At 40.2% G+C, this 25155-nt stretch overlaps 2 protein-coding genes across 2 annotated transcripts in view; one reads left to right on the top strand and one right to left on the bottom strand.

The window, feature by feature from the left end:
• The window catches only part of CRYBG1 (crystallin beta-gamma domain containing 1), a 197910-nt gene that overhangs the window by 109049 nt on the left and 63706 nt on the right, over positions 1-25155 (top strand). The gene's annotated exons all lie outside the window — the stretch shown is intronic.
• LOC113926692 (methylmalonic aciduria and homocystinuria type D homolog, mitochondrial-like) lies at positions 4477-5674 on the bottom strand. The gene has a single exon (XM_027601959.1). The coding sequence runs from the start codon at positions 5672-5674 to the stop codon at positions 4784-4786; it is 891 nt and encodes a 296-aa protein (XP_027457760.1). The 3' UTR covers positions 4477-4783.

Genomic DNA, 25155 nt, shown 5'->3' with positions numbered 1-25155 from the left:
CTCAGTAGGGAGCCTCCTTCTCCCTCTGCCTGCCACTTCCCTTGCTTGTGCTCTCTCTCTCTCTGTCAAATAAATAACTAAAATCTTTTTAAAAGAAGAAAGAAATGATTGACTAAATAAGTAAATGAGAGAGAAGAGATGAATCTCCCATGTAGAAGGTTGGTTTTATCCTCATGGTGTCACTTAACACTTTTCTTCATCCCCACTACTTACCAGTAAATAATAAACCAATAATTAGAACTTGATTCAGTTAATTTTGCAGGAATATTTCACAGGTGATGCTTTATACATACTATTGAGTTGTATCACAAATGGTCTCTCTTTTTCCATGATGTAGACATTGGCATCATCATCCTGATGGATCCTTTGCAACGACTTTTGCTGAACAGTCTTAGCAGCCATTGATGACTATTGCCTAGATCCATTAACTTGTTTCATTCACATTTATTGGTGGGGGTCTTTCTAAAACAGCTTTCCCACATCAACTATTTTCTTATTCTGAAAAACAGTTCATAAGAAAGGTAGGAAAAATGCTTGATTTTTGCTTTTTAGAAACTTCCAAATGTGGCCAATTGGTTGTCTGTTGTCTGTGCTGTGATTGCAACTATGTAGGGAAAATAAAAAGTGAAGGACCCTGACTTGTTAGGCTTATAAAACACTGGTGGACTTTTTATCTTTAAAAGTGTATATTTGTAATGTTATTGAGCAAGTCAATTCCAGAAGAGGGAAGTAGCAGAAGAGAATTCCATTTCCAGCAAGGGTGATTGTCACCGGCAGATTTAAGGCACAAACAAGACAGAAGAAAAAAAGAAAAAGCCAGGTGATACATACAGCAGAAGTGAATAAAAAAGAAGAGGGGAAACCAGAAAGAGGGAGGGGGTGAACACTGGAGAGAGTATCATTAACAAATATTCTGCACTCTGGTAATGTTTAATTGCTGACCTAGACAATCTCTATTTTGCCATCTCTTTCTTGAATTCCTTATGTAACCTGAAGGCTAACTCTAAATGAGCAGAATAAAATTGAATCCTCTTTCTTGACTTTTTTCTTTTACTTATATGATACATAAGATGATCTTCTAGACATGTAATTTCAAAACATGTGCTGGTCTCTTGTAATCTTTGTGCACCAACCATGAAATGGATTTGTCCTATATAAACTGAGATAAACATGTATTTGCTTATTCACTGAGAAATCCAATTCATGAGGAGTTTACATATGATTATATATTTACATATGATTATATCTTTATAAGAAGAGATTAGAAAAGAGAATATGATTACATTTGCCAAACTACACCATGACTCAAAAGCTAATTTGAAAGATTAGAAAAAGCAGAAGGAACTGTCTTGCTGTTCATTAAGTAATATACCTGTGGTCATTTTTTTAAAAATGATATGTTCATATATTATCAGTTGTGACTGTTACACCTTTGCCAATGAATTTTTTAAAGATATTTTATTTGAGAGAGAGAGAGTGCACACAAGCAGCGGGAGCAGCCGAGGGAGAGGGAGAAGCAGACTCCTTGCTGAGCAGGGAGCCCGATGCGGGGCTCGATCCCAGGATCCTGGAATCATGACCTGAGCCGAAGGCAGACGCTTAACTGACTGAGCCGCCCAGGCCCCTGAGCTCCTCTGTTCTTCTGTTCTTAATTCTCTTAACCTATTAATAAATGCTCTAACAGCTCATCTTTGAATTGACCCATGAATTATAGGCAAAAGGCTCTATCTAAAGATATATTCCATAGCTTTTACGTTTTTAGATGAGTATATAAAATTGCCCCCAAATGTTCAGCTTTTCAAGGAGAATACTGGGGGAGAAGGCAGAAAATGGAAAAGCGATTGACTGAAATCAGCTATGGATACTTAGTTCTTTATGTGTTTAAGGCATAGAGGAAATGTTTTTAGTCTAAAAAAAATGTTCCCTGTTCTAAAGGAGCTTATAAACTGGATGGAAAGGCAAGAGAAGTGTGCATGGAAAAATTAAAATAGAACAACAAATATGAAATCAGTGTTACCAGTAATAAATGCTTTCAGAGAAGGATTTCAGGAAGCTTGGGTCGGCAGGGAGGCCTCCAGGCTGGGCCTTGCCTTGTGACTCAGAATTGAATTGGCACAGGCAGATGAGGTGATATCCTGGGAGAGAAAAGCCATGTGGGGAAAGGCACAGACACAGGTAAGCACCACGTATGTTTGGGAAACTGGGGACATATAATTGGGTCAGAGCAGATGGTTTGTGGAGGTACATTGAGGCAGATGGATTTGATAGATTTAGAGTGCTGTTTAGGGCTCTGGAAGTTGGGGCTTTCCCCTGAAGACAGTAGATAGTCACTGAAGGTTTTTGAGATACAGATAATGAGATGAAAGCTGTCATTTGGGAAGAATGGACAAATGACTGTGTTCAGATGGACTGGCAGAGAGGGGACGAGAGGTAGGCAGACCATGGAGGTCCTGGGCTCGTGAACCAGAGAAGAGGCCAAGGAGCTGGCATTTTGAAAAGAGGCATGTTTTCTTTCACAGAACTTAAAACATTTCCTGATGGTTTTCAGAGATATCACCAACACTTTCCACTGGGAACAAGTGATTGGTGCTGGGATATAATGGAATAGTACAAAATGAGTACCTATGTACGTAGGATACTCCCCCCACTCATATTTCATGTCCTTCTCATGTTTTATTATGTTTACCCATCCGCTTCTCTAAATGAAGAAAGGCAAGCACTACCTAACTTGTGTTCGAAGTAGATTAAGGATATTCCCAAAATTCAACCATTGGAATATAATTATGTAAACCTTGTTTGGACAGAGTATAGGAAAGTGCCTTTAACCCCAAGTAATGAGAACATATTACTTTTTTTATATAAAAATGTCACAGGGCACCTCAGTGGCTGTTGGTTAAGCGTCTTACTTAGGCTCAGGTCATGATCTCAGGGTCATGGAATGGAGCCTCATGGCGGGCTCAGTGGGGGAATCTGCTTGGGATTCTCCCTTTCCCTCTGCCCTCCCCCTGCTCACTCTCTCTTGTTCTCTCTCTCTCAAATAAATAAAATCTTTAAAAAATAAAAAAAATTTTTAAATGTCACATGGGGTTGGGCAATCAGCATGGTACAGTGGAGAAAGACATTGGACCCTGGGAAGTTTATGAGCTTGGTCTCATGATGTTCCTTCCACTGAATGGCTCTAGGCCTTGGGGCAATTCATTTGTCCTTCATGGACAGCCTCACTTAAGGAGATTAAATTCTATAAATTCCAAGGCCTTTTTCAACTCTAACGTTCTATAATTATGTAAGTTAGATGTAACACCAAAAGAACATTTCATCAAATGCATTTCTAATGCACTTTGAGTTGGACTCTCTGTTTGAGTTTCCTGGTGGCTATGACACCAGCGAATGACTCAGCTATGGATTTATCTATAATTAATTTGTGGGAAACTTGGGGTGGAGATTTTTTTAAAAATGCTGATTGTGTATCAAAGTTATTAGATCATTCAGTATGTGAAATTATATTCCCCCCACCACACTGAATCACTATTAAAAATGGGTTAGCTTATAGATGTAGTACATGGATAATATTCCTTCTGTGAACTTTTCAGGGACTGCCCATGCAGGACAAGAAGTGAGGACAGTTCCCTATGTAGTACCACAAGCACCTTTGTAAAGCTGAGAGACAGTGTGGTGAACTGATAAAAGCATACATTCTGGGGGCACCTGGGTGGCTCGGTTGGTTAAATGTCCAACTCTTGATTTTGGCTCAAGTCATAATCTCAGGGTAATGAGATTGACTCCCGCATCAGGATCCATGCCCAGCGGGGACTCTGCTTGAGATTCTCTCTCTCTTTCTCCCTCTACCCCTTCCCTTGTCCCCCCATGCTCTCTCCCTTTCTCTGAAATAAATCAATAAATCTTAAAAAAAAAAAAAGCGTACATTCTGGCATCAGTTCAATTTGGGTTCAAATCCAAACTCTGCCACTTCATAGCTGTATGACCTTGGACTAGTTACTAAATAGCTTTGTGCTTCAATTTACCCATCTGTCTCATTGGGTTATGGGCATGAAGGGAGGTTGTTACATGTAAAGTATTTAAATTCCACTCACCACAAGTAAATTTGGTGAAGTAGTATTATTATATTTGGTAAAGTATTATTATAATTATCATTATTAGGCAAGGCAATATTTTATTTATTTTTTAAGATTTTATTTATTTCAGAGAGAGAGAGTGCATGAGCTGGGGGGAAGGGACGAGGCAGAGGGCGGAAACAGACTCCCTGCTGAGCAGAGAGCCCGACACAGGGCTCTACACAGGGCTCAATCCCAGGACCCCAGGATCATGACCTGAGCAGAAGGCAGATACTTAACTGACTGAGCCACTCAGGCACCCCAATATTTTATTTTTTATTTTTATTTTTCTCTAGTCAAAAACCTCTACTTTTTTTTTTAAAGAATTGTATTTTAAAAATATTGCAGTGAAAAAACACAGATCCAAATGTGCGATTTTAGAGAAAAATAAAACAGGTTTTTCCAATAAAGGGAAGAAATAATGAAATCATGTCCTGGTTACACGTTAACTACCACATTCTATACAATGTGGATGTGATCAACATGTATTCAATGATAGTATGAATAAACGTTTGAGATTTAAAAATCACATACCATTTGCCAATGCTGTAAACCCATAAATGTCGAAATAAATACCTAAAAATAAGTAAATTTTAAAAACTGAAGCTTCTGTTTATAGATCAACCCAAACGGTACGTATAAATAGTACAGCCAATAATTTGACATTACTGTTAGTTTCCACCTAATTTCTTCATAATATGGCTGTCTGGTGTTGCATTAGTGAAGATACTTCCTACAACCACATGGGTACCCCAGAGCCTATGACGAATCACTTTACAGCAGCCAAGATCATCCACAGAGAATCCTAAATGTCGATAGTGTTCATCTGTTTCAAAAAGAGTATTGTTTGTATATGGTCCAAAAAATGCCAAACCAGTTGATGGGTCAATAAAGTCAGCCCAATAGCCTTCAGCTCGAAGAGCATAGCAAATTTCCTTAGTACCATTAATGAACTTTTCTAAAAGCATTTCTCTTTCATTTTCTACCTCTTCGCTCCAAACAGTCATATCATTCTTAGTTTTCTGTGTTATAGTCAGAATCATTAGTTTGTTGGTAGCTCCTTCTGGAAGCAGTGACTCAAAATCTCTTCGCAGTGATTCTGGACATGTCTGGATTGCACACTCTACTTTGGCATTTTCAAAGTAAGTTTCCGCACTGCTGATTTCTTGTTCAACAGGTGCATTACTACCCTGAAATTCATTCACATGCTGTGCCATCACAAACTCGTGTCTTTCACTTGATAAAGGTTCTGCTAGAACATCAGGTAAAGTTTTATGAACCTGGCTTTTCTTCTGTGATGTGGTCCCATTGAGATGACAGTCAAAACCTATATTCCCAGGAAGCTGGAATCTCTGATCCTGAGGTCCAAATGGTCCCATAGTTTCATCAGGCCATACTGTTCGAGAGCGTATATCTGGAGGTGCAGGGGCCACATGAGACTCATCAGAACCTGAAGATCCTGCAGCTGAAAAGGCTTTGGGATTGACAACCCTTTTAACTAAAGAGCAAAGTCCCGGGAGATAGGAAACCAGTCTGGCTCTATTACAGAGCACAGTGGCCATTTCCAGCGGGGAGATGCAAAATATCTTTCCTTTCGTAAAGTCATTCCGAGTGCTGTGGCACCAAGAAGACGGGCGAATTTGGACGGGCTAACGCGGGCGGGAACCATCCATACCAGCCCCGCCGCCGTCTTGAGCGGTCCCAGATGCTCACTTTCTACTTTTTTTCTTAATCATGACAAGTGTGCTCTTTAATCCTAATCATCCTTTTCAGCTGTCCCCCTCACCACCTGCCCTGTGGCAACCATCAGTTTGCTCTCTGTAGTTAAGAGTCTGTTCCTTGGTTTCTCTCTCTCCCCTTTGCTTGTTTGTTTTGTTTCTTAAATTCCATATATGTGTGAGATAATATGATACTTGTCTTTCCCTGAACGACTTATTTCACTTTGCATTATACTCTCTAGCTCCGTCCATGTTGTTGCAAATGGTATTATTTCATTCTTTTTTGTGCTGAGTAATCTTCTATTGTGTATATATACCACATATTCTTTATCCATTCATCTATCGATGGACACTTGGACTGTTTCCCTAATTTGGCTATTTTTTTTTTTATAAGGGACACATTTTATAGACAAGGACACATCTGAACATAAACTGCTAGAAAAGATATACGATGCAAATAAGGAAGCTGGTGTGGTTATGTTAATACCAGATAATGTAGATGTCAAGACAAGAAGGATTACCAGAAATATAGAGGAGCATTATCATTATAAACAGATTTATTCATCAAGACAAAAAAATCCTACTGAGCATCTAATAATAGATCCTCAACATACTTGAAGCAAAAATAATAGAAATAAAGAGAGAAATGTTGGACATTTTAACTCCACTCTCTTGGTATCTAATAATAGATCCTCAACATACTTGAAGCAAAAATAATAGAAATAAAGAGAGAAATGTTGGACATTTTAACTCCACTCTCTTGGTAATTTACAGAACAAGTTAGACAAAAATGTGAGTAGGGATATAGAAGACTTTAATAATACTGTTAGTCACCCTAACTTAATTGTAGTGTTTTATAGAAAATGCTACATCCAATTAATTTGGCTGTTGTTAATGCTGCTGCTATAAACATTGGGGTGCATGTATCCTTTTGATTTAGTGTTTTTGTATTCTTGGAGTAAATACCCAGTAGTACAATTACTGGATTTAAGGGTGGCTCTATTTTTAATTTTTTGAGGAAACTTCACACTGTCTTCCACAGTGGCCTGGTTTGCATTCCCACCAACAGTGTGAGAGGGTTCCTTTTTCTCCACATCCTCACCAACACTTATTGTTTCTTGAGTTTTTGATTTTAGCCATTCTGACAGGTGTGAGATGATATCTCATTGTCATTCTGATTTGCATTTCCCTGATGATGAGTGATGTTAAGCGTTATTTCATGTGTCTGTTGGCCTCCTGTATGCCTTCTTTGGAGAAATGTCTGTTCATGTCTTCTTCCCAATTTTTATTTGGATTATTTGTTTTATGGGTGTTGAATTCTATCAGTTCTTTATATATTTTGAATACTAACCCTTTATTGGATATGTCATTTGCAAATCTTCCCCCATTCAGTAGGTTGCCTTTTAGTTTTGTTGTTTCCTTTGCTGTGCAGAAACTTTTTATTTTGATGTAGTTCCAATAGTTTATATTTCCTCTTGTTTCCTTTGCCTCTGGAGGCACATCTAGAAAAATGTTGTTAGGACTGATGTCAGAGAAATTACTGCCTGTGCTCTCTTTGAAGATTTTTTATGGTTTTAGGTCTCATATTTAGGTCTTTAATCTTATTTTGAGTTCATTTCTGTGTATGGTGAAAGAAAGTGGTCCAGATTCATTCTTTTGCATAGAGCTGTCCAGTTTAGTTTTCCCAAGACCATTTGTTTAAGAGACTGTCTTTTCCCCATTTGATATCCCTTCCTCCTTTTTTGAAGATTAATTGATCATATAATTGTGAGTTTATTTCTGGATTTTCTATTCTATTGATCTATGTGTCTATTTTTATGCCAGTACATACTGGCATTCATTTAAAATGTGTTTACTCCGAAAAAAAAAATAAATAACATGTGTTTACTAGGGGAAAGTTCTTCTGTAATTCAAGGAACTAAAATTCCAAGTTCAGCTGAGGCAATGAGTCAGGGTTTCAAAGACTAGTCCTATTTAGCCTACTTTGTTTTAGATAACCAAATGAGGTGGTCTTCAACTCATAGTTAGTGAGTTACCTCAGGTTATCTCAGATTAAACTTCATTTATTTGAGTTTTAGAAAATTTAGAAAATTCCTAGCAAAAAAAAAACCTCTTTGTCACCCGCGTTGATCTGAGCTGCAACCAAATAATCAGAAAAGAAGAAGGAGGGATGTGGACAATGGGTCTTTTGTGGCCCCATCCTTCCCTCTGACTCTTACTCCTTTGGTGAATGGTTTTCTGCCCAAGTTCTATGGAAGTTTCTCTCTGTTCGGCAGCTGAAAAGGAACCATTTTTTATGTGGCTCATCAGAAATGGGTGCGAAGGTTTTTGTTTTTTTTTTTCCTACCTAAAGGATCTCAAGCCATGAAAAGGTCTTTTCATTCTCCCTTCAGTTGATTCAGAGCAGGCACTGGACCGTTTGGAAGGGTGTGCCAGGGCACCAGTTCTTTCCCCTTAGGGCAAGAGAAACTCCACAGAGTTCCTGTCCCAGTACAAAGGAGGAGGGCATAGCAATTTTCCCTGGCAGGGAGTCTGCCAGCAGCACAAGGGTGGCTAGGCCTGTGGCGCTAAGCTGGGACGTGGCTGTCCACTGTGTGAGGCAAACTGTTGAAGGACATGGATGGTTTCCACTCCTGCTCCCACAGTTCTAGAAGATTTCAGATACCTCTTTATATGCTGGCCTCCCAGGCTAGATCTGCACACCGTGAAAGGGTGCCTCAGTAATGAGGGTGCACAACAATGAAAAAGAAGATGAGTGTGTATGTGTTTTCCTTTATGTGAAGAAGATTAGATCTAGCTTATCTCTCCTTCTAAGCCTAAATTCCAATTATGTTTGAAACCAAATAAAGCCAGTTGAATCTGTGGTTTTGTCTGAGGCTGATGACAGCTACAATCTCGAGACTGATGGACACACTGAATTGTAAAATCTTATGCTAAAGTAATTGCCATGTGAGACAATTCCTCAACATTTGGGTAGTGCCTCTCTGGAGTCTAAGGACCGTTCAGCATTTGGCAGAGTACAAATCAATGGCCACATCAAATGTATTTTCTGGCCCCCAAACCTACCATTTTTATAGGACACATGTAACCTCCACATACCTTCTACTTTGAATACTGAATCACATTTTTCCTTTAGAACCTCTTGTGGCTGAGGAGAGCATGTCTTTGCCAGCTTACTGTTTATCGGGGGGCTTTTTCTAATCAGTATGTGCCTCCAATTAGACATCAACACATGACAAGAGAAACTCTGCCTGGCAATACTTGATGTTCAATAAATGTTTGAATGACTGAATGAACACAATTCTTCTGGGCTTTAACATCAAGAGCATATACTTGAATTGAAAATCATTTCCACCCATTAAACATGCGTATACTTCATGGTGTGTTTTTGTTTTGTTTTGTTTTGTTTTAAGATTTTATTTATTTGACAGAGAGAGACACAGCAAGAGAGGGAACACAAGCAGGGGGAGTAGAAGAGGGAGAAGCAGGCTTCCCGCTGAGCAGGGAGGCCAATGTGGGGCTCGATCTCAGGATCCTGGGATCATGACCTGAGCCGAAGGCAGACGCCTGATGACTGAGCCACTCAGGCGCCCCCTTCATGGTGTTTTATACCACGTTCACTCTCTTCTTCCCCTTTTCAAAAAGCAAGAAGGCAGCATAGAAATTGCTATAACACGTTGTACAGATTTTACTTTGTTCTATGTGGATCTTATACTTTCTGCCCTTATAAGTTAGAAAGTATTTCTTTCAATCATTGGTGCATTTCTCACGTCCAGATCACCCCCTCCAGCTGGCCCCCCAACTCAGTGCAACTTCCTATATTTTGAGTAGGGCTGCTTATCCAAGTGACATTTGGGTGTAACTCAGTATATGGAAGGGGAAAACAATCTTACTCGTTGTCACCACTGTCCCTTCAAACACATTCCATGGACTATTTTTTTTTCACCCCCTGGATTTCTCATTCACTCTTAGAAAATAAAAATAAACTTTTTTTCAGTGATTAAGAAGTGTAGCCCAAGGTAGTAACTAAAACTCTAAATTGCATTCACGTGAACAGTCCCCCCCTTGCCCAGCCCTTGGGTGGGTTTTAGGTGGGCAGCCTGCAGGTAGGGAGAGGCACAGTCATTTCGATTCTCTTCCTCCCCATCCCCAGTTTTGCCCACACTACTCACTCTTCGTGGGTTAGGCCCAGGGGGAGTGGGGATTTGGGGGGGGGGGAGGGCACTTATATTAAAGGTGTTCTTTGGATTAAGTGTATATTTATAGCTGCTTCTTTCTCACCAACTTTTGTGGTTTTCTCTGGGACTCTTCTGTTGGACATCTATCTTACTGTGATTCCCAGGATGGCCAATGCCTTGGCCTGACTATTTATAAATTGACCCTCAGCCCTTGAGCCTTGAGTCTACCCCACACCGGCCCTATTAGAGTCCATTGTCCCTCCTCCACAACCTCCTCCTTCTTGGGCAGTGTCTCTTAAAACTTTCTGGTCGGCTTTCTCCAGCAGGGCCCGCATCTGTTCCATGGAAAATTCTTTCAATTCTTTGGCCCTCATCATCAGATCACCAGAGTATCAATGCTCCCCTCTTTCCCTTTGCCTCAGGCCAATACTCCTAGCCCCTTGCCTTTAGACTTCTCAAGCATGACTCAGACATTTGTCCTCTGTGTCCCCCAGCCTCCAAAGGACACACCAAAACTACATTTGTCCTCCTAAAGTTCTCTCACGAGGCTTGAGGGCAAGGGAAGCACCTGTGGTCTCTCTTCCATGGGGGAGAGTGAGGGTGGGGAAGAAACATCAGCCTTCTCCAAGGGTAATCTCTTTTACTGCTTCTTTAACTTCCAAGATTTTTATACTGGCTTGGAAACATCATCACCCTCTGCAAGTCCTGGCCTAGATGGTCTAGCGCCTCGCTCTGGAAGGTGGAGGAACTTGTATTTCTCATATTTGCAGGCTTAGCTGAAACTGAGCAGAAAGCATTCCATTTTAACATCCTGTTACATATGTCTAGTTAGATATTTTTACAACCCTTGCTCATTATCTTCTACTGTTTTGATTTGGAGAAATTTCGTAAAACAGTGATAGCAAACTCTTATGTAGTATAGCATTTATTACATGCCAGGCACAGCTCTAATCCAGGCATTGTTTGGTCTTTTTTTTTCCCTTCCATTTTTTTAGCAATATTCACATCTTTATTGAGAGGTATAAAATATATTGATCATCACTGTTGTTATTTTCATTGGGAAATGGAAGAATTCGGAAGCATAAAGACTTATATTTGACTTTTTTTTTTTTCAAGAAACTCTACCATCAAATTACTCATATCCAGGCCTCTGTAGGTTCGGATTTTCTTCCCACTGGATTGGAGTGGTAGGAATCCCAGTTGATGAAACATATTTATTTTCCAAAACAATCAGCATAGTCAAGTTTCTTAGTCTAAGTTTCTTAAGGATTTCTGGATTTTGGATTCTGTTCTTAAGGAGGTCAGGATCTTCCTGAGGCTTGGGTCCTCAAATATTCTCCTACTCAGGGGGTGCCTGGGTGGCTCAGTGGGTTAAGCATCCAACTCTTGATCTCAGTTCAGGTCTTGATCTCAGGGTATTGAGTTCAAGCCCCACACTGGGCTCCACACTGGGTGTGGAGCCTACTTAAAAAAAAATTCTTCTAGTCATCAAAAGTGGAATCCTTTATTTTCTGATTTCTGATTCCAACAATAGTTTATCCATTTTCAGGTATTATTTTTTCCAATTTAGGATTAATTAGATTACCAGTTTCTTCTGAAAGGCTGTAACTCAGGAATCACCAGATGGAACAAGGCAAGGTCTGGGGAAAGAGCACAGAGCTTCCATGCCCTCCCTGAGCATGCCATTCTCCCAGTCCCCTGTGTGTTCACCAACCCAGAAGCTCTCTTTAATCTTTATAACAACTCTCTGAGGTAGACACAATTATTATTCCTATATTTCCAGATAAGAACACTGAGAAAGAGAGGTCTTTCAGCTGGCTCAAAGTCACTCACTAGCAAGTGTCACAGCTGGGATTTGAACCCACGGAGCAAAGCTACATGTGTGCTCCTGACCACTGTGTCCTGCAACCTCACGTGCTAGGGTCATGGCAGGGGCATCCTCTCTGGAGTCAGGCCGACCTGCTTTGAATTTCAGCCAGCTCTACCTGCCATGTGACTTTATCTCTGTTTTATCTGTTTTTCTTATCTCTAGTTTCTTCCTCTGAAAATGAGGGTAATGCATTTGGCCTTTTGCATTCATGTGGCTTGCATCCTCTGGGATTTGGCGCTTTCTCTTCCTTCTCTACTCTCCTTTTTCCGTGATGTTAGCTGAAGACAGAGTCTCTTCTCCCCAGGTGTTCCAAATCCTATATGATCCAACCAACTTGAAGATATTAAGCCCTGCTTGAACTTAGCCAGCAACCTGAAGTGGCATTTCTGCTTTAGTTAACGTGGTCTTCTCTGTAAGGAAGCAGAGAAGGTCCTGCAAAGATATTTATATATTTCTGGTCAAATGCAGGTCTTGATTTAAGTTTCTCAGTGGTATCTCGTTCTTCAAAATACTCCTGCAGCATTTGCACGAGCATGAGAGCTTTGGGGAAAGATTTCAGCAGGATATGTAATTCTGCCTGTAGCCTGGCTGTAAGCAAGACTGTGCAAAGGGGCACCCTGTGGTGCGGGGACCTTAGCATAGGGGGTGCTGTGGTGTAGTGTGTGGAGAAAAATCTACATTTTCACCTTTTGTCTTCTTTAGCATGTAAAAGTGGCACCAAGAGTTTTGGTATCAAATAGACCTGAATTCCAACCCCATTTACATCACTTAATAACTTTGCAAGACTGGTCAGTTAATTGAGCCTTGCTGAGCCTCAGTTTTCTCACCTATAAAATGGGACAATAATATTTACCCCCCCCCCCTTACGGTGGTTGTGGGCATTAAATATGATCAGGGCTCCAGAGAAATTAAGAGAGGCCTAGATCACTTCCATTTTAGAAACTCCTAATACATTAAAGCAACAACAACAACAATAAAAATGAACAAATATCAAAAATAGGTATTAAAGATAATATGTTCTAAATGTTTACTTTTAACAAATTAATATTTATTCTTAGCACACCACAAATATAATTATGTAATTTACAAGATAAGGACCTGTACTAAAAAATGTCAGTCTGTATTTCACAAGATGTAGTTTTTGTAATTTTTTTAAGATGTAGTTTTATAAAAGACAAAAATTCCTGCCGGTGTCTCAATGTACCTGAGTCTTTAACATCACTTAGAAATATAGTACAAGTTTGTATCTTGAAGCCCCTCAGGAATGAGACACCTGGGCTGCATGCTGTCCACCAGCTCCTGGTGGGAGGCCTGGGACTTTGCTATTATATAGCTCCTGGTTCATAGGAGGCACCCATGGACCTTAATTCCCATCCTCGCCTCTTTCCATTCCCCTTTCTACAACTGCCACGAGAACAACAGTGAAAAGGACTCCCATGGGACTTTAATTGATTTGGCCTTAGCATTGTTCCAGAGCCCTGTAACATTTCTTCTTGCAACTTCAGATTCCTATTATCTTTATTAGGGTTCCTTGGGACGATGAAATAAAGACTCTAGAAATAGTCTCACTTTATAATTGCTCATCGTCATTTTAAAAAAATTGAGAAATAATCCACATACTAGAAAATTCATACTTTTAAAGTATACCGTGGTTCTGTGGTTTTTAGCGTATTTCCAAGGTTGTACAACCATAGCTGCTAATTCCACAACATTTTCATCATTGCAAAAAGAAACTCCATAGTCACTCTCCGTACCTTCTTTCCCCCAGTCCCTGGCAACCATCAATCTACTTTCTGTCCCCTGTGGTCTTGCCCATTCTGGACATACGATATAAATTGAATCATATACTATGTGTCTGGCTTCTTTCACTTTGCATAATGTTCTCAAGATTCTTCCATGTTGTAACATGTATCGGTACATCATTCCCTTTTATTACCAAATAACATTCTCATATGGATATGCCATGCTTTATTTATCCATTTATCAGTCCATGTACATTTGGTTTGTTTCCATTTTTTGGATATTATGAATAGTGCTGCTTTGAACACTGGTGTGCAAGTTTTTGTGTGGATGTGTGTTTTTGATTCTCTTAGGTGTATACCAAAGAGTGAAATTGCTGGGTCATATGTTTAACATTTTGAGAAACTACCAAGCTGCTTTCCAGAGTGGCTGCAATTTTACAATCCCATCAACAATGTACTAGGGCTCTAATTTTTCCATATCTTCACCAATGCTTACTGTCATCATTTTGATTATAACCATTGTAGTGGTGTGAAGTGACATCTCCTTGTAGTTTTGATTTGCATTTCCCTAATGACTAACAATGTTCAGCATCTTTTCATGTGCTTATTGGCTATTTTTATATCTTCTTTGAATATACAAATGTTCGGCTATTTGTATAGCTTCTTTGGATATACAAATGTCTATTCAAGTGTTTTGTTCATTTTTAAATTGGGTTATTTGTATTTTTATTATTAAGTTATAAAAGTTCTGGATATTAGACCCCCGTCAGCTCTATGATTTGCAAATATTTTCTCGCATTCTGTGGGAGTTATCTTTTCACTTTCTTGATAGTGTTCTTAGAAGCACAAACATTTTTGATGAAGTCTGATTTATCTTTTAAAAAAAAATTTTGGTTTCTGGTGCTGTACATGTTATGACAAACCGTTGCCAAATTCACAATTACAAAGATTTATACCTATGTTTTCTGAGACGTCTGGAGGTTTTGCTTTTACATTTAGGTTTTTGATCCATTTTCAGTTGTATTTTGTGTATGGAGTGAGGTAGGGGTCATCACCCTTCTTTTTCTTTTTTTGCTAGAAATACAGTCTGTGTTCCCAGTGGCATGATGCCAAAGAAGACATAATTGCAGAACTGATGACCAGGACTTAAGGGAAATATAAAGCTCATAAGGCCTGAGGTTCACTGGTTCTGATTAGGTACAGTATGACAGGGGAAGGTGGTGCAGGCCATAGGAGGCCTAGCTGATTGTTTCACAATCCTAGCTGTGACCAAGCTAGGATTGCTCACTGCAGCCTGGAGTTATCAAGACAATTTGGGTATCAAAAGAAATGTGGCTGCTACAACGGGAGTGAAAGCTCAGCTTAGAAGAACTCTGTCACTCTGACAAACTAAATTATGAAGGGAATAATTAGCAAAACTTACCAGCTGGTAATTCCACTCACACCAGCCAGTAGAATTAAATCATGACTCGTCTGTCTACAATACACCAGGCTGGTGTCCACGGTGATGAGGCCTCCAACACTTCCTTTCTCTAATCTCATCTGCATCTCCTTAGGGAACAGCAAGAGGCAGAGGCACAGCTAGCTCACTCTTGCCCCTATAGACTCCTTTGCCCTCCCCACTGGAGACCCTCCATCTGCCCCTCCTGGTCACTCTCCACTCCTCTCTACCCTGCCCTGTGTCTGGCTTTGGCCTTCTGGCTTCCCATTGGGTTCAATCAAAGGGAGTCCAGACCACTTTCTTGCACCATACACAAAAACAAATTCAAAATGGATGAAAGACCTAAATGTGAAATAGGAAACCATTAAAATCCTAGAGGAGAACACAAGCAGCAACCTCTTTTACATCAGCCGTAGCAACTAGATGCATCACCCGGTATCTGCTCCCTCCTTGCCCTTCAGGCCTGTTACTAGCCCTGGAATAGGGCATTCCTCTTGGGGGCTCTCTTCACCCCGTTGCACACCTTTGTCCTTTTATTAAACTCATCAAATCATCCCACTTTTCCTATACTTCCCTTCTTGCAGACCTGACTCATACCCCTTCTTTCCCAGTCAGGCATTTATGTGTCGAACGGGCCAGACTTTAAGCCTTTTACTTTAGAACAAATCTGTGAAGTGCGTTTATTCACTCAGCAAATGTCTTTGAAGTACCTATTATGTATGTAGGTTGCCTATTATGAGCCAGCTCTTTAGGCACTGGGCGTTTAGGGTGACTGAAATTATAAAATCCCTGCTTTGAGGAGCTTACGTGCTGACAGGGGGAGAGACAATAATCAAATAGATATACATTATACTGATAGCTAGTGATAGATGCTGGGCAAAAAAACACAGGCCATGGGAGTAGAAATGATGGTAGGGGGTGCTATTTTAGGTAGTATGCATGGTCACAGAAAGCCTCTCTGAAAAGGCTTGAATTAATGAAGAATGCCTGTGTGGCTAGCTGGGAGAAGGGCGTTCCAGAAGACCAGCATGCACAAAGATCCTTTGTGCAGGATTGTGGAGTGGTAAAGAGACCACAGGGCTGGAGGGAAGTGAATGAGGCAGAGACTAGGCAGAGGCAGGCAGAGGCCAGATCTTGCAGGGCCTTGGGAGTGCTGAATTTGTTTCTCAACATAATGGAAGCCATTGGAGGACTTTAGGGGTGGGGGTAGTGACATGGTATAACAGTTATTTAAAAGAATCAACCATTCAGTGTGACAGGGAAAAAGGGTCCCTAGATAGCACTGTCAGATGACAAAAATAGTACAATTTAATAACAAGTTTGATTTCCTTTATTCAAGAGAAAACAGTCCACAGACTGGGGGAGTACAGTGCCTCACAAGCACTGGAGCACTCTTCCCAGGGGATTTTGGACAAGAGCAAGTTGTATAGAGTGAGTTATACAGAGGGGCAACACAGAAACAGGGCATGATTGGATAGGAAGGTGGGATTTCCCTATAAGGCCAGCAGGTCCTGTTTTCCCGGGTAAGATCAGTTAGTTAAAGATGAGTTGGAGGATTGTGATTGGTGCATGTTAGCTTTCCTTGACAGGTGTTTTCCTGTAAATGCAGGCCGTCTTAGGTTTAGATTTGTGATGTAGGCTGCCTCTATTTTGTGGGTCCCCATATACAAATAACCTTTATCAGCAACTATCCTTGCGTCTTTCTGTGTGGACTCAGCCACATCCCCTAATATGGTCCAGGAGGCTGAGAATCTGATCTATACAATGAATATGACATGGTATCTATGGCGTGGGTGCATACCAAGAGAGAAGGTGGCTGGAGACCCCCCAAGAGATAGCAAAAAAATTACATTGGGAGTAGAGGTGGAGATTAAAAAAAGGAAGTTGATAAGAGAAAGATAAGCAATAAGGGTGTGAGAGAAGGTAAGAGGGAACCCAGAGAAACAGAGTGGTTCGTGGTAAAGTGATGTGGTGCAAGCTGACAGAAAGAGAGGTGGTTAAGAACATGTGATTCAGAACCCAGCATCCCTGGATTTGAAACTGGGCACTGTTGATTAGTTCCATGCCCTTGGACAAGTTATCTACCCTCACTGAACTTGTTTCCTCATTGGAAAATGGGGACCATAACAAGTACTTCTTCAGATTCAGTAAGATTGTGTATATAAAGTACTTAACAAATTGTAGGGGGCATAGTTAACCTTATGGTCAAAGCTCATAAAAATATAACACAAATATCTGCTATCTAGGGTCTCTCAAGGCTTCTAACCATAGGAGGGCACCTGTTCTTTAACATTCAAAGAAAAGATGGGAGCTCTATTCCACATGCTAGGCAAAGCCTATATCCTCCCTGCCCTTCCCCATCATTCTGGCCCTGATCCTTCTCTGGTGACCACTCTCTTTCACCATTCCTCCCATGGTTCCTCATGCAATAAGTCAGCCTATGCATGGAACCCAGGCCCCTTCTTGATTTCCCCAAAGCACCATGACCTCATGCAGTTACCTACAGCAAACTTTCACTAAGGGCTTGGCACAGTACAGCAAACAATTAAAAATCACATAATGGTCACCGATGTTGATAAAATTTCCTCAGCCATTCCACATACTGGGAATGTCTCACTGGCCTTTTTCCCTTAAGTCCCAACCTCTCGCTATTTCTAGAGGCCAGTCTTGAGTCCTCCAAATTCCCATTATTTTTTTAATGAAGATCTGTACTTCCTACTCTGAGCCTATTTTTTGATATATAAATATTTTTAAATTTCTCTGCTAAGCCAAGGGTTATCATATTTTAGATATCTCTCCACTAAAATGCACATACTCTGAAATTATTATCTTCTTTTTTACATAATCAAATTTTTAGGTAAGAGTCTCTTAGACGAAGGAGAGCAGTACAGATGTATGGATTGTGCTGCTGCATGCCACCCCTCCACTCCCTGCAGAAATGGAAACAGTTAGTGTTTTGTTGCAGAGTGGAAATTTTCTAGTAGCAAACAGATCACCTGGGATGTTCTAGCAGAAAACAGCCCTAGTGTTTACCGAATAGAAGAAGCAGGCAACAGGGAGATAACAGTATCAACATCTGGAAAGAGGGGTGGGAGAAGGAAGCAAAGAGTCTGTACTGAGAGAGTAGTCCACTTTTCAACCCAGAAGGAGAGCCCAACACTTGCTACCTTTGTTAACATGCAAACGTGCTTCTCTTGATCCCTTTGTTAAGGAGGAAGAAATTTTCCTCTGTCCAAGGTTCTCCTAGCTGAACAAAGAATGAAACTTATGTGAGACAGATTAACAGGAGAAAATCAAATTTAATTTTGTACGTACAAAGAATCTACACAGACATGAAATTCCAAAGATACTCAGGCAAAATGAGGCATGTATGTCATTTTGAACTAAGAGAAGGGGTACGGGTTTGGGACTTCAAAGGGAAGGAATGCAATTCACAGGAAGATGAAAAAGAGTAAATGTTTTTTTTAAAAGATTTATCTATTTATTTGAGAGAGAGAGAGAATGTGTGTGTGTGTGTGTGTGTGTGTATGTGTGTGTGCATGCTTGCGCATGCCCACCTGAGTGGGGGGCGGTGAGGAGCAAAGGGAGAGGGAGAGAGAAAATCTCAAGCAGACTCCCCACTGAGCGCAGAACCCCAAGTGGGGCTTGATCTCATGACCCTGAGCTGAAACCAGGAGTCAGACACTTAACTGACTGAGCCACCCAGGTGCTCTAAGAGTAAATGGTTAATAGACAAATGTTTGCTGGGCCACACAGAAACAATGGGATATAGAGAGGAATTTTAAAAAACAGACTTTGACCCTACTCCCCCGGTTCATATTAAAATGTAGTTATTTATGTGATTGCTCTCTTCCTGGATCAGATCCTCTATCTATATTTTCTTTAAGTAGTTCAGGGGAGGTCAAAGTTTCATCCTGAGACTTTTGGGCCTTAATTGTTTTCAGCTCAAAATAATCTACATGCCACTGTGGCCTGTCTTGGGAAGCCCTGCCATTAGCCTCCACACCTTCATTGACTACCTACTGACCACTAAATAAAGTCCCAGGCAGCCCCTATGGGAACCCTGTGTCTCAGCCAGAGAGTTCCACTGGCACTTCCCAAAATAGACATTGCACTTTTCCGTTTGTGCTTTGCTCATGCTCTTCCTTTTGCCTGAGATGTTGTTCCACCCCATTTATACCTAACAAAACTATTCAAACCCTAGCTTGTGCCACCACTTTCACAAAGCCTTCCCTGATTGCTCTCTCCCTGCCCATGAAGGTGGGGAATGAAGATTGCTAACTCTTTATTGCTACAACTAATACAAATACATGCTACTTTATTTTGTCCTCACTTAAGTGCCTATGTTATGGTTCCCAGTGGATTAAAATTCCTCAAATGCACGAATCCTTACACTTTTTTTCAAATCCATGGCAAAATGTACCTCAGCACTTAGTGCATGAAAAGTGGCCAATAAATACTTATTGAATATTGAATTAGTTTTCTATTGCTACATAACAAATTATTAAAAATTTAACAGCTGAAAGCAATATACATTTTGTTATCTCAGTTTCCAGGGGTGAGTAGTCTGGACAAGCCTTAGCTGAGTTTTCAGCTCAGAGTCTGACAACCTACAATCAAGGTGTCACCTGGGGCTGCAGGTTCTTCTGAGGCTCAGGGTCTTCTTCCAAGCTCCTGTGGCTGTTGGGAGAATCCATTTCCTTGCAGAGGCAGAATTCATAAGCAGCTTGCTCTTTTAAGGCCAACAGGAGAGGGTCTTTGATGCTTCAGGTTTCTGACCTCTAAATGCTCTTTTGAAGGGCTCACCTGATTGGGTCAACTAAAGTCAACTCATTAGGGAACTTAATTATATCTACAAAATCTCTTTACCTTTACTTCATAATATAGGTGACATCCTATATGATGGAGTGACATCCGTCATATTCACAGGTCCTGCCCATGCTCAGAGGGATTACATAGGGAGTGTACACCATGGGTGGGAATTTGGGGAATCATCTTAGATTCTTTCTACCACAAGTATTTTTAAGGCAATGATCTTTTTTTTTATATTATGTTAATCACCATACATTACATCATTAGTTTTTGATGTAGTGTTCCATGATTCATTGTTTGTGTGTAACACCCAGTGCTCCATGCTAAGGCAATGATCTTAATAGAGTATTTTTTATTTGATTGTGTCACAAGACACCAAATTTCTTCAAAATAGTAGGGAAAACTTTAATTACTATTTTAGACTTAAAGATCTTTATGGAATGTCTATGATAGAAGACAATTCCCCCATCATTTGGGGGGGGCACATGTACATGGAAACAATAATTATTTTGAATCATTTTAGTTTGGTTGTAGTTTGTGTTGTTCAGAGTTGGTTACAGTTCATGTTGTTCAATCTGGAAAGGAAATTATAAAGTGACAGAGCTGAATTTCTTAAGAGCTGGGCAAACAGACTATATGTCTGCCTAAAAAGTACATAGATCGAGGAACATGTAAAAGACTGTGGGAAGATTCTGTCTGTTGTGGAGAGACTAATTGCTCCAGCAGGGCACAATAAGCCAAGTGCAGGTGAGTCCTTAGTCTAATGAGCTCACATTATAGTGTCATTTTCCTCCCAGAACCATACCCAGCTTTCAAGTTCAAATATATCCACAAAGTTTCATTTCTTAGTACAGCCAGGAGACTCCCTAGTTCATCCTGGCGTGAGTGGAGGAAACTAGCTGTTTTCCCATAAGGATGTGAGTTTGGGGGTAGAGGGCAACAACTGTGACATGACGATCTTTAAATCAGATTTGTGCCTGGCCTGAGGTTTACTAAAGGAATAAGGACATAAAGAAAAATCTATAGTTCAGTTCATGAGGGGAACATCTCACCAGTGGGATTATGAAAGAGGAACTAGTCAAAATGGAATGCAATGAACTGGGAGATTAATAAAAAAAAAAAAAAAAGAGAAAAAAGAGGATGGCAATTTAAAGATGTGTTGGGGAGGAAAACCTTACTCTGCCTTTCAAGATCCTTCTAGCTGCAATTAGAATCAACTTGACATGAGACAGATTAATAGGAGAAAATCAAATTTAATAGTGTACATATGAGGAATCCACAACATGAAATCCAAAGATAGTGAGTCAATGACATGCTTATATGAGCTAAGGAGAGGGGCAGGGTCTGGGGAGACAATTGGGAGAAAGGCTATTAGCAGGAAGGTTTCACCTTTTTTGGAAATATTTGGAAAACAAAGGTTACCCTATTATGCAGATAAATTTCTTAGGTAAAGGGGAGTCTCTGTTAATAGCTCTCTTCCCACTACAGGCTCTCCTTTCCAAAATAAATTTAGGCAATTGAGAACCAAGAAGGAAGCTTTTCCTGAATCTTCTGGGTTTTGATTACTTTTAACTCAAAATAATGTTCATGTCCAAATGGCTCATCTTGGGGCAGTCTGCCAGTGGCCCCTACAGGTGATTTTTTGGGAAGAGTAAACGAGTGTTTTTTAAAGATTTATTTATTTATTTGAGAGAGAGAGAGAGAAAAATTTTAAAGTTGAAATATTGAATTTTTGCCCTGGGAACATCTGTTGGGCCATGTGTTGGGTCATATTTATTCATATACACATTGTCTGTGACTAGTAGCTGAAATATGTTTATATGAATTTTTTCCAATGTGATGTGGAGGGGCAGGGCCAACAAATTTGTGGAGGGAAATCAGGCATTGGCAATTTTGCTTTCTTTTGTACCGGGCCCCACCTCTGTGCTCTGCAGAGACCCAGTCATAATGTTAGGTGCAGGAATTTTTGTACCCTATTCCTGCCTTTGTGCTCTAGAATACAGATTCACACAGGCAGGGAAAGAATGAGCATGTGGGGAAAGTCCCCAAAACTGTAATGACCCCTGGGGAATTTGGCTGAGGGAAGAGGAGGGGGAAGATGTGCCAAATTCTGATGCCTTTCCCCACACCCCGTGAAAAGTCCTGTTGCTAGTGCTGAGCACTGGGCCAATTTTCAACTTGTACTTTAAAAAAGTGTGTACTGGGGTGCCTGGGTGGCTTAGTTGGTTAAGCGTCTTCCTTTGGCTCGGGTCATGATCCCGGGGTCCTGAAATCAAGCCACACTTGGAGGGAACCTGCCTCTCCTTCTCCCTCTGCCTGCCACTCCCCCTGCTTGTGCTCTCTCTCTGTGTCAAATAAATAAATGAATTCTTTAAATAAATAAATAAATAAATAAATAATAAAAATAAAAAAAGTGTGTACCAATGAGGGGCGCCTGGGTGGCTCAGTCAGTTGAGTGTCCAACTCTTGATTTCAGCTCAAGTCATGATCTTAGGGTCCTGATCTGAATCGGGCTCTGTGCTCAACGGGGAGTCTGCTTAAGGGTTCTCTCTCTCCCTCTCCCCCCCTTCTCTTCTCCCTTTGCCCCTCACCCTGCTCTCTCTCTCAAATAAATAAAAAAGTCTTTAAAAATGTATACTAATGAAATAGTACAATGCGTCAAGTGAGGCTGGAAAGTAAATAAAACTGGCAGCTCTCCCCCTCATCTCTGTATGATGTTAATTTAATGACATCTCTTCTTGCAAGGGGATTTCATTGGTTTGTTTAAAAACAAAACTACAGGTTTGCTATTTTTATTTCATTCATTATGGTAATCACAAGGCATAACCTTTTTTCAAACAAAATGATGAAATACCCACAAGTCATGGCAGAGTGGTTATTACTTGTTTATGCACAAACTCCTCACTACAAAGGTGGCTCTGCATGAGCCACTGTGGAGAGGCTGCATGCCGGGCGCTGACTCCTGATCAAAAACCATAAAATGCTGATGGTGGCTGAAGACAGACAAATGTGTCTTTTGTCTGTTTTACAGGGAGTAATAGCACTTACTGCCCTATAATAAGGCCAATGATGCCAATTATAAACTGTCACTTACATTTTTCTTACCAATTGTGATCTAATATGTGATGGATTTAGGGTTCAGGTAGAATATAAATGTATAGCTTTGAGAATGAAAATGGGTTCTTGGCCTACTCAACCTGGTTGGTGGACATTTCCACTTGGAAATATTAATTGACCCCTAGCCCTCGCCCTCCGTTGGGGCTCTCCAGTGGTTTCCTAGGCCTCGAGACTGCATCATGGAGTCCTTTGGCTTCATCTCTCACGTTCAGGGGTTACTTTACTTCAGTCCTTTCTTCTCTTTCCTCTCTTTCCACAATTGGTGGTCACTTCAGCCCTGTAGCACATAGCACTGCTGACTCTGGGTCTGCATCCAATTGGGCCCCCCAAAAGCTGTCCTGCTCATCTTCCTCCAACACTGCTTTGGATCATGTCAGGTCCTTGCTCAGAAACCTGTGAAGATCTCCTATTTCCCACAACATCATACCTACCCTTCCTGACTTGCCTTTCAAGCCCTCCTCAGACTAGATTAATCTGACTTACTCCATGTTCCACTTGCTTATTCCACTGACTGTCAATCATGCTGAGCCCCCTGTGCCCATTGGTCACCTCCCTGCCTTTCTTCAGTCTGTTCACCTTGCCTGGAATGCCATTCCTCGATCCTTGCCTCCTTAAACTATGTCCTTCCTGCACTTTTCTGGTACACCTTACTGATGTCTTCCTCTTTGAACTCTTCAAGCATTACAAATGTCTCTTCTATGCATTATAACATTTAATTATATGGCTGCCTTCACATCGGTTTTATAGACAAGTCTGTAAGCTTCTAGAAGTCAAAATAAGCCTTATATTCCCTATCCTTCACATAGTTGAGTACATGGTAGGTACTATATTGAAGACGTTGTTTCATAGTTTTTCTGTCCAGGTTGAATCAAGTAGAATAATTCTTATTTTCAGCTTACGTTGTCAAGTACATGTACAGCCATAGTACCAGATAAATGTTTTTAATATAAACGATTGCTACAGAGAGGATTAATATTAGATGATAAGGTTTTTATCTGCTACCAGCCATAATTCTTCTTTAGAAAGATGGAAAAGATCGGGACACCTGAGTGGCTCAGTCAGTTAAGCACTGGACTCTTGATTTCAGCTCTGGTCATGAGATGGAGCCATGCCTCAAGCTCCACATGGGGCTTTTCTTTCTTCCTTTCTGTCTTGTTTGTTTGTTTGCTGCCCCAAACATTTTTATGTTTTTAAGGGATGGTTTAGATAAAAAATGTTTTAATTCTTGGGAGAATTTAACTCTCAATCTATTCAAAATTTACCTTTTTACATTGACAACTATACAGGAAATTATAGCTGAATTTAGACTAAGAGAAAGAGAATTGTTCTTGCCCTCTGCCCCTCCCCCAATTCGCACGTACGCACTCTCTCTCTCTCTAAAAAAAAAAAAAAAAAAAAGACAGAAAGGAAGAAAGAAAAAGCCCAGAGCTGGGATACATGACTTATAAGTATTATTCAGTATAACACTACTTATACACAGGCCATTCATAATGGTAACTGTCATCACATGCCCACTGCATCCTATATGTACCGCTAAACAATATTGTCTTGCACTGTCTTCCTTCCTTCCCTTTTCCCCAAACTGTGAGTTTCCTGATGGCAGAGACTATGTCTTTTAAATCCTGAATCTGCAGAAACTGACAAAGAGCTGGTAGTCAATAAAGTCAATAAATGCTTGTTGAATGAATAAATGAATTATAAGAGCCCTCATGTAATCATGAGTGTGACATTGTTTAAATACAGTTACGGTTACCAAACGATTTATGATCTATAAACATATAAATGTTTATGAAAAGACTCAATGGTCATTTGGTAACCATAACTGTGTTTAAACAATGTCACACTCATGGTTTTATATATATATATATATATATATATATATATATATAAGTTTTAATTTATTTATTCATTTTAAGTAATCTCTATACCCAGTGTGGGGCTCGAACTTACAACCCCAAGATCAAATGTTGCATACTCTTCTGACTGAGCCAGCCAGGTGCCCCAAACATTTTTATATTTTTAAGTGATAATTTAGATTAAAAATTTTTTTTAAATTCTTGGGGGAATTTAACTCTCAATCTATTCAAAATTTATCTTTTTACATAGACAATTATACAGGAAATTATAGCTGAGTTTAGACTAAGAGAAAGAATTATTCTTGCCAA

Source organism: Zalophus californianus, chromosome 7 (assembly GCF_009762305.2).
Source record: "Zalophus californianus isolate mZalCal1 chromosome 7, mZalCal1.pri.v2, whole genome shotgun sequence".
In the NCBI taxonomy this organism is placed as follows: Eukaryota; Metazoa; Chordata; class Mammalia; order Carnivora; family Otariidae; genus Zalophus; species Zalophus californianus.
The sequence above is the reverse complement of the archived record's forward strand: the minus strand, read 5'-3'. Positions and strand labels throughout refer to the sequence as shown.

Excerpts from the sequence above, each read along its gene's own strand:
- LOC113926692 (XM_027601959.1), bottom strand. The coding sequence starts at position 5,674 with ATGGCCACTGTGCTCTGTAATAGAGCCAGACTGGTTTCCTATCTCCCG.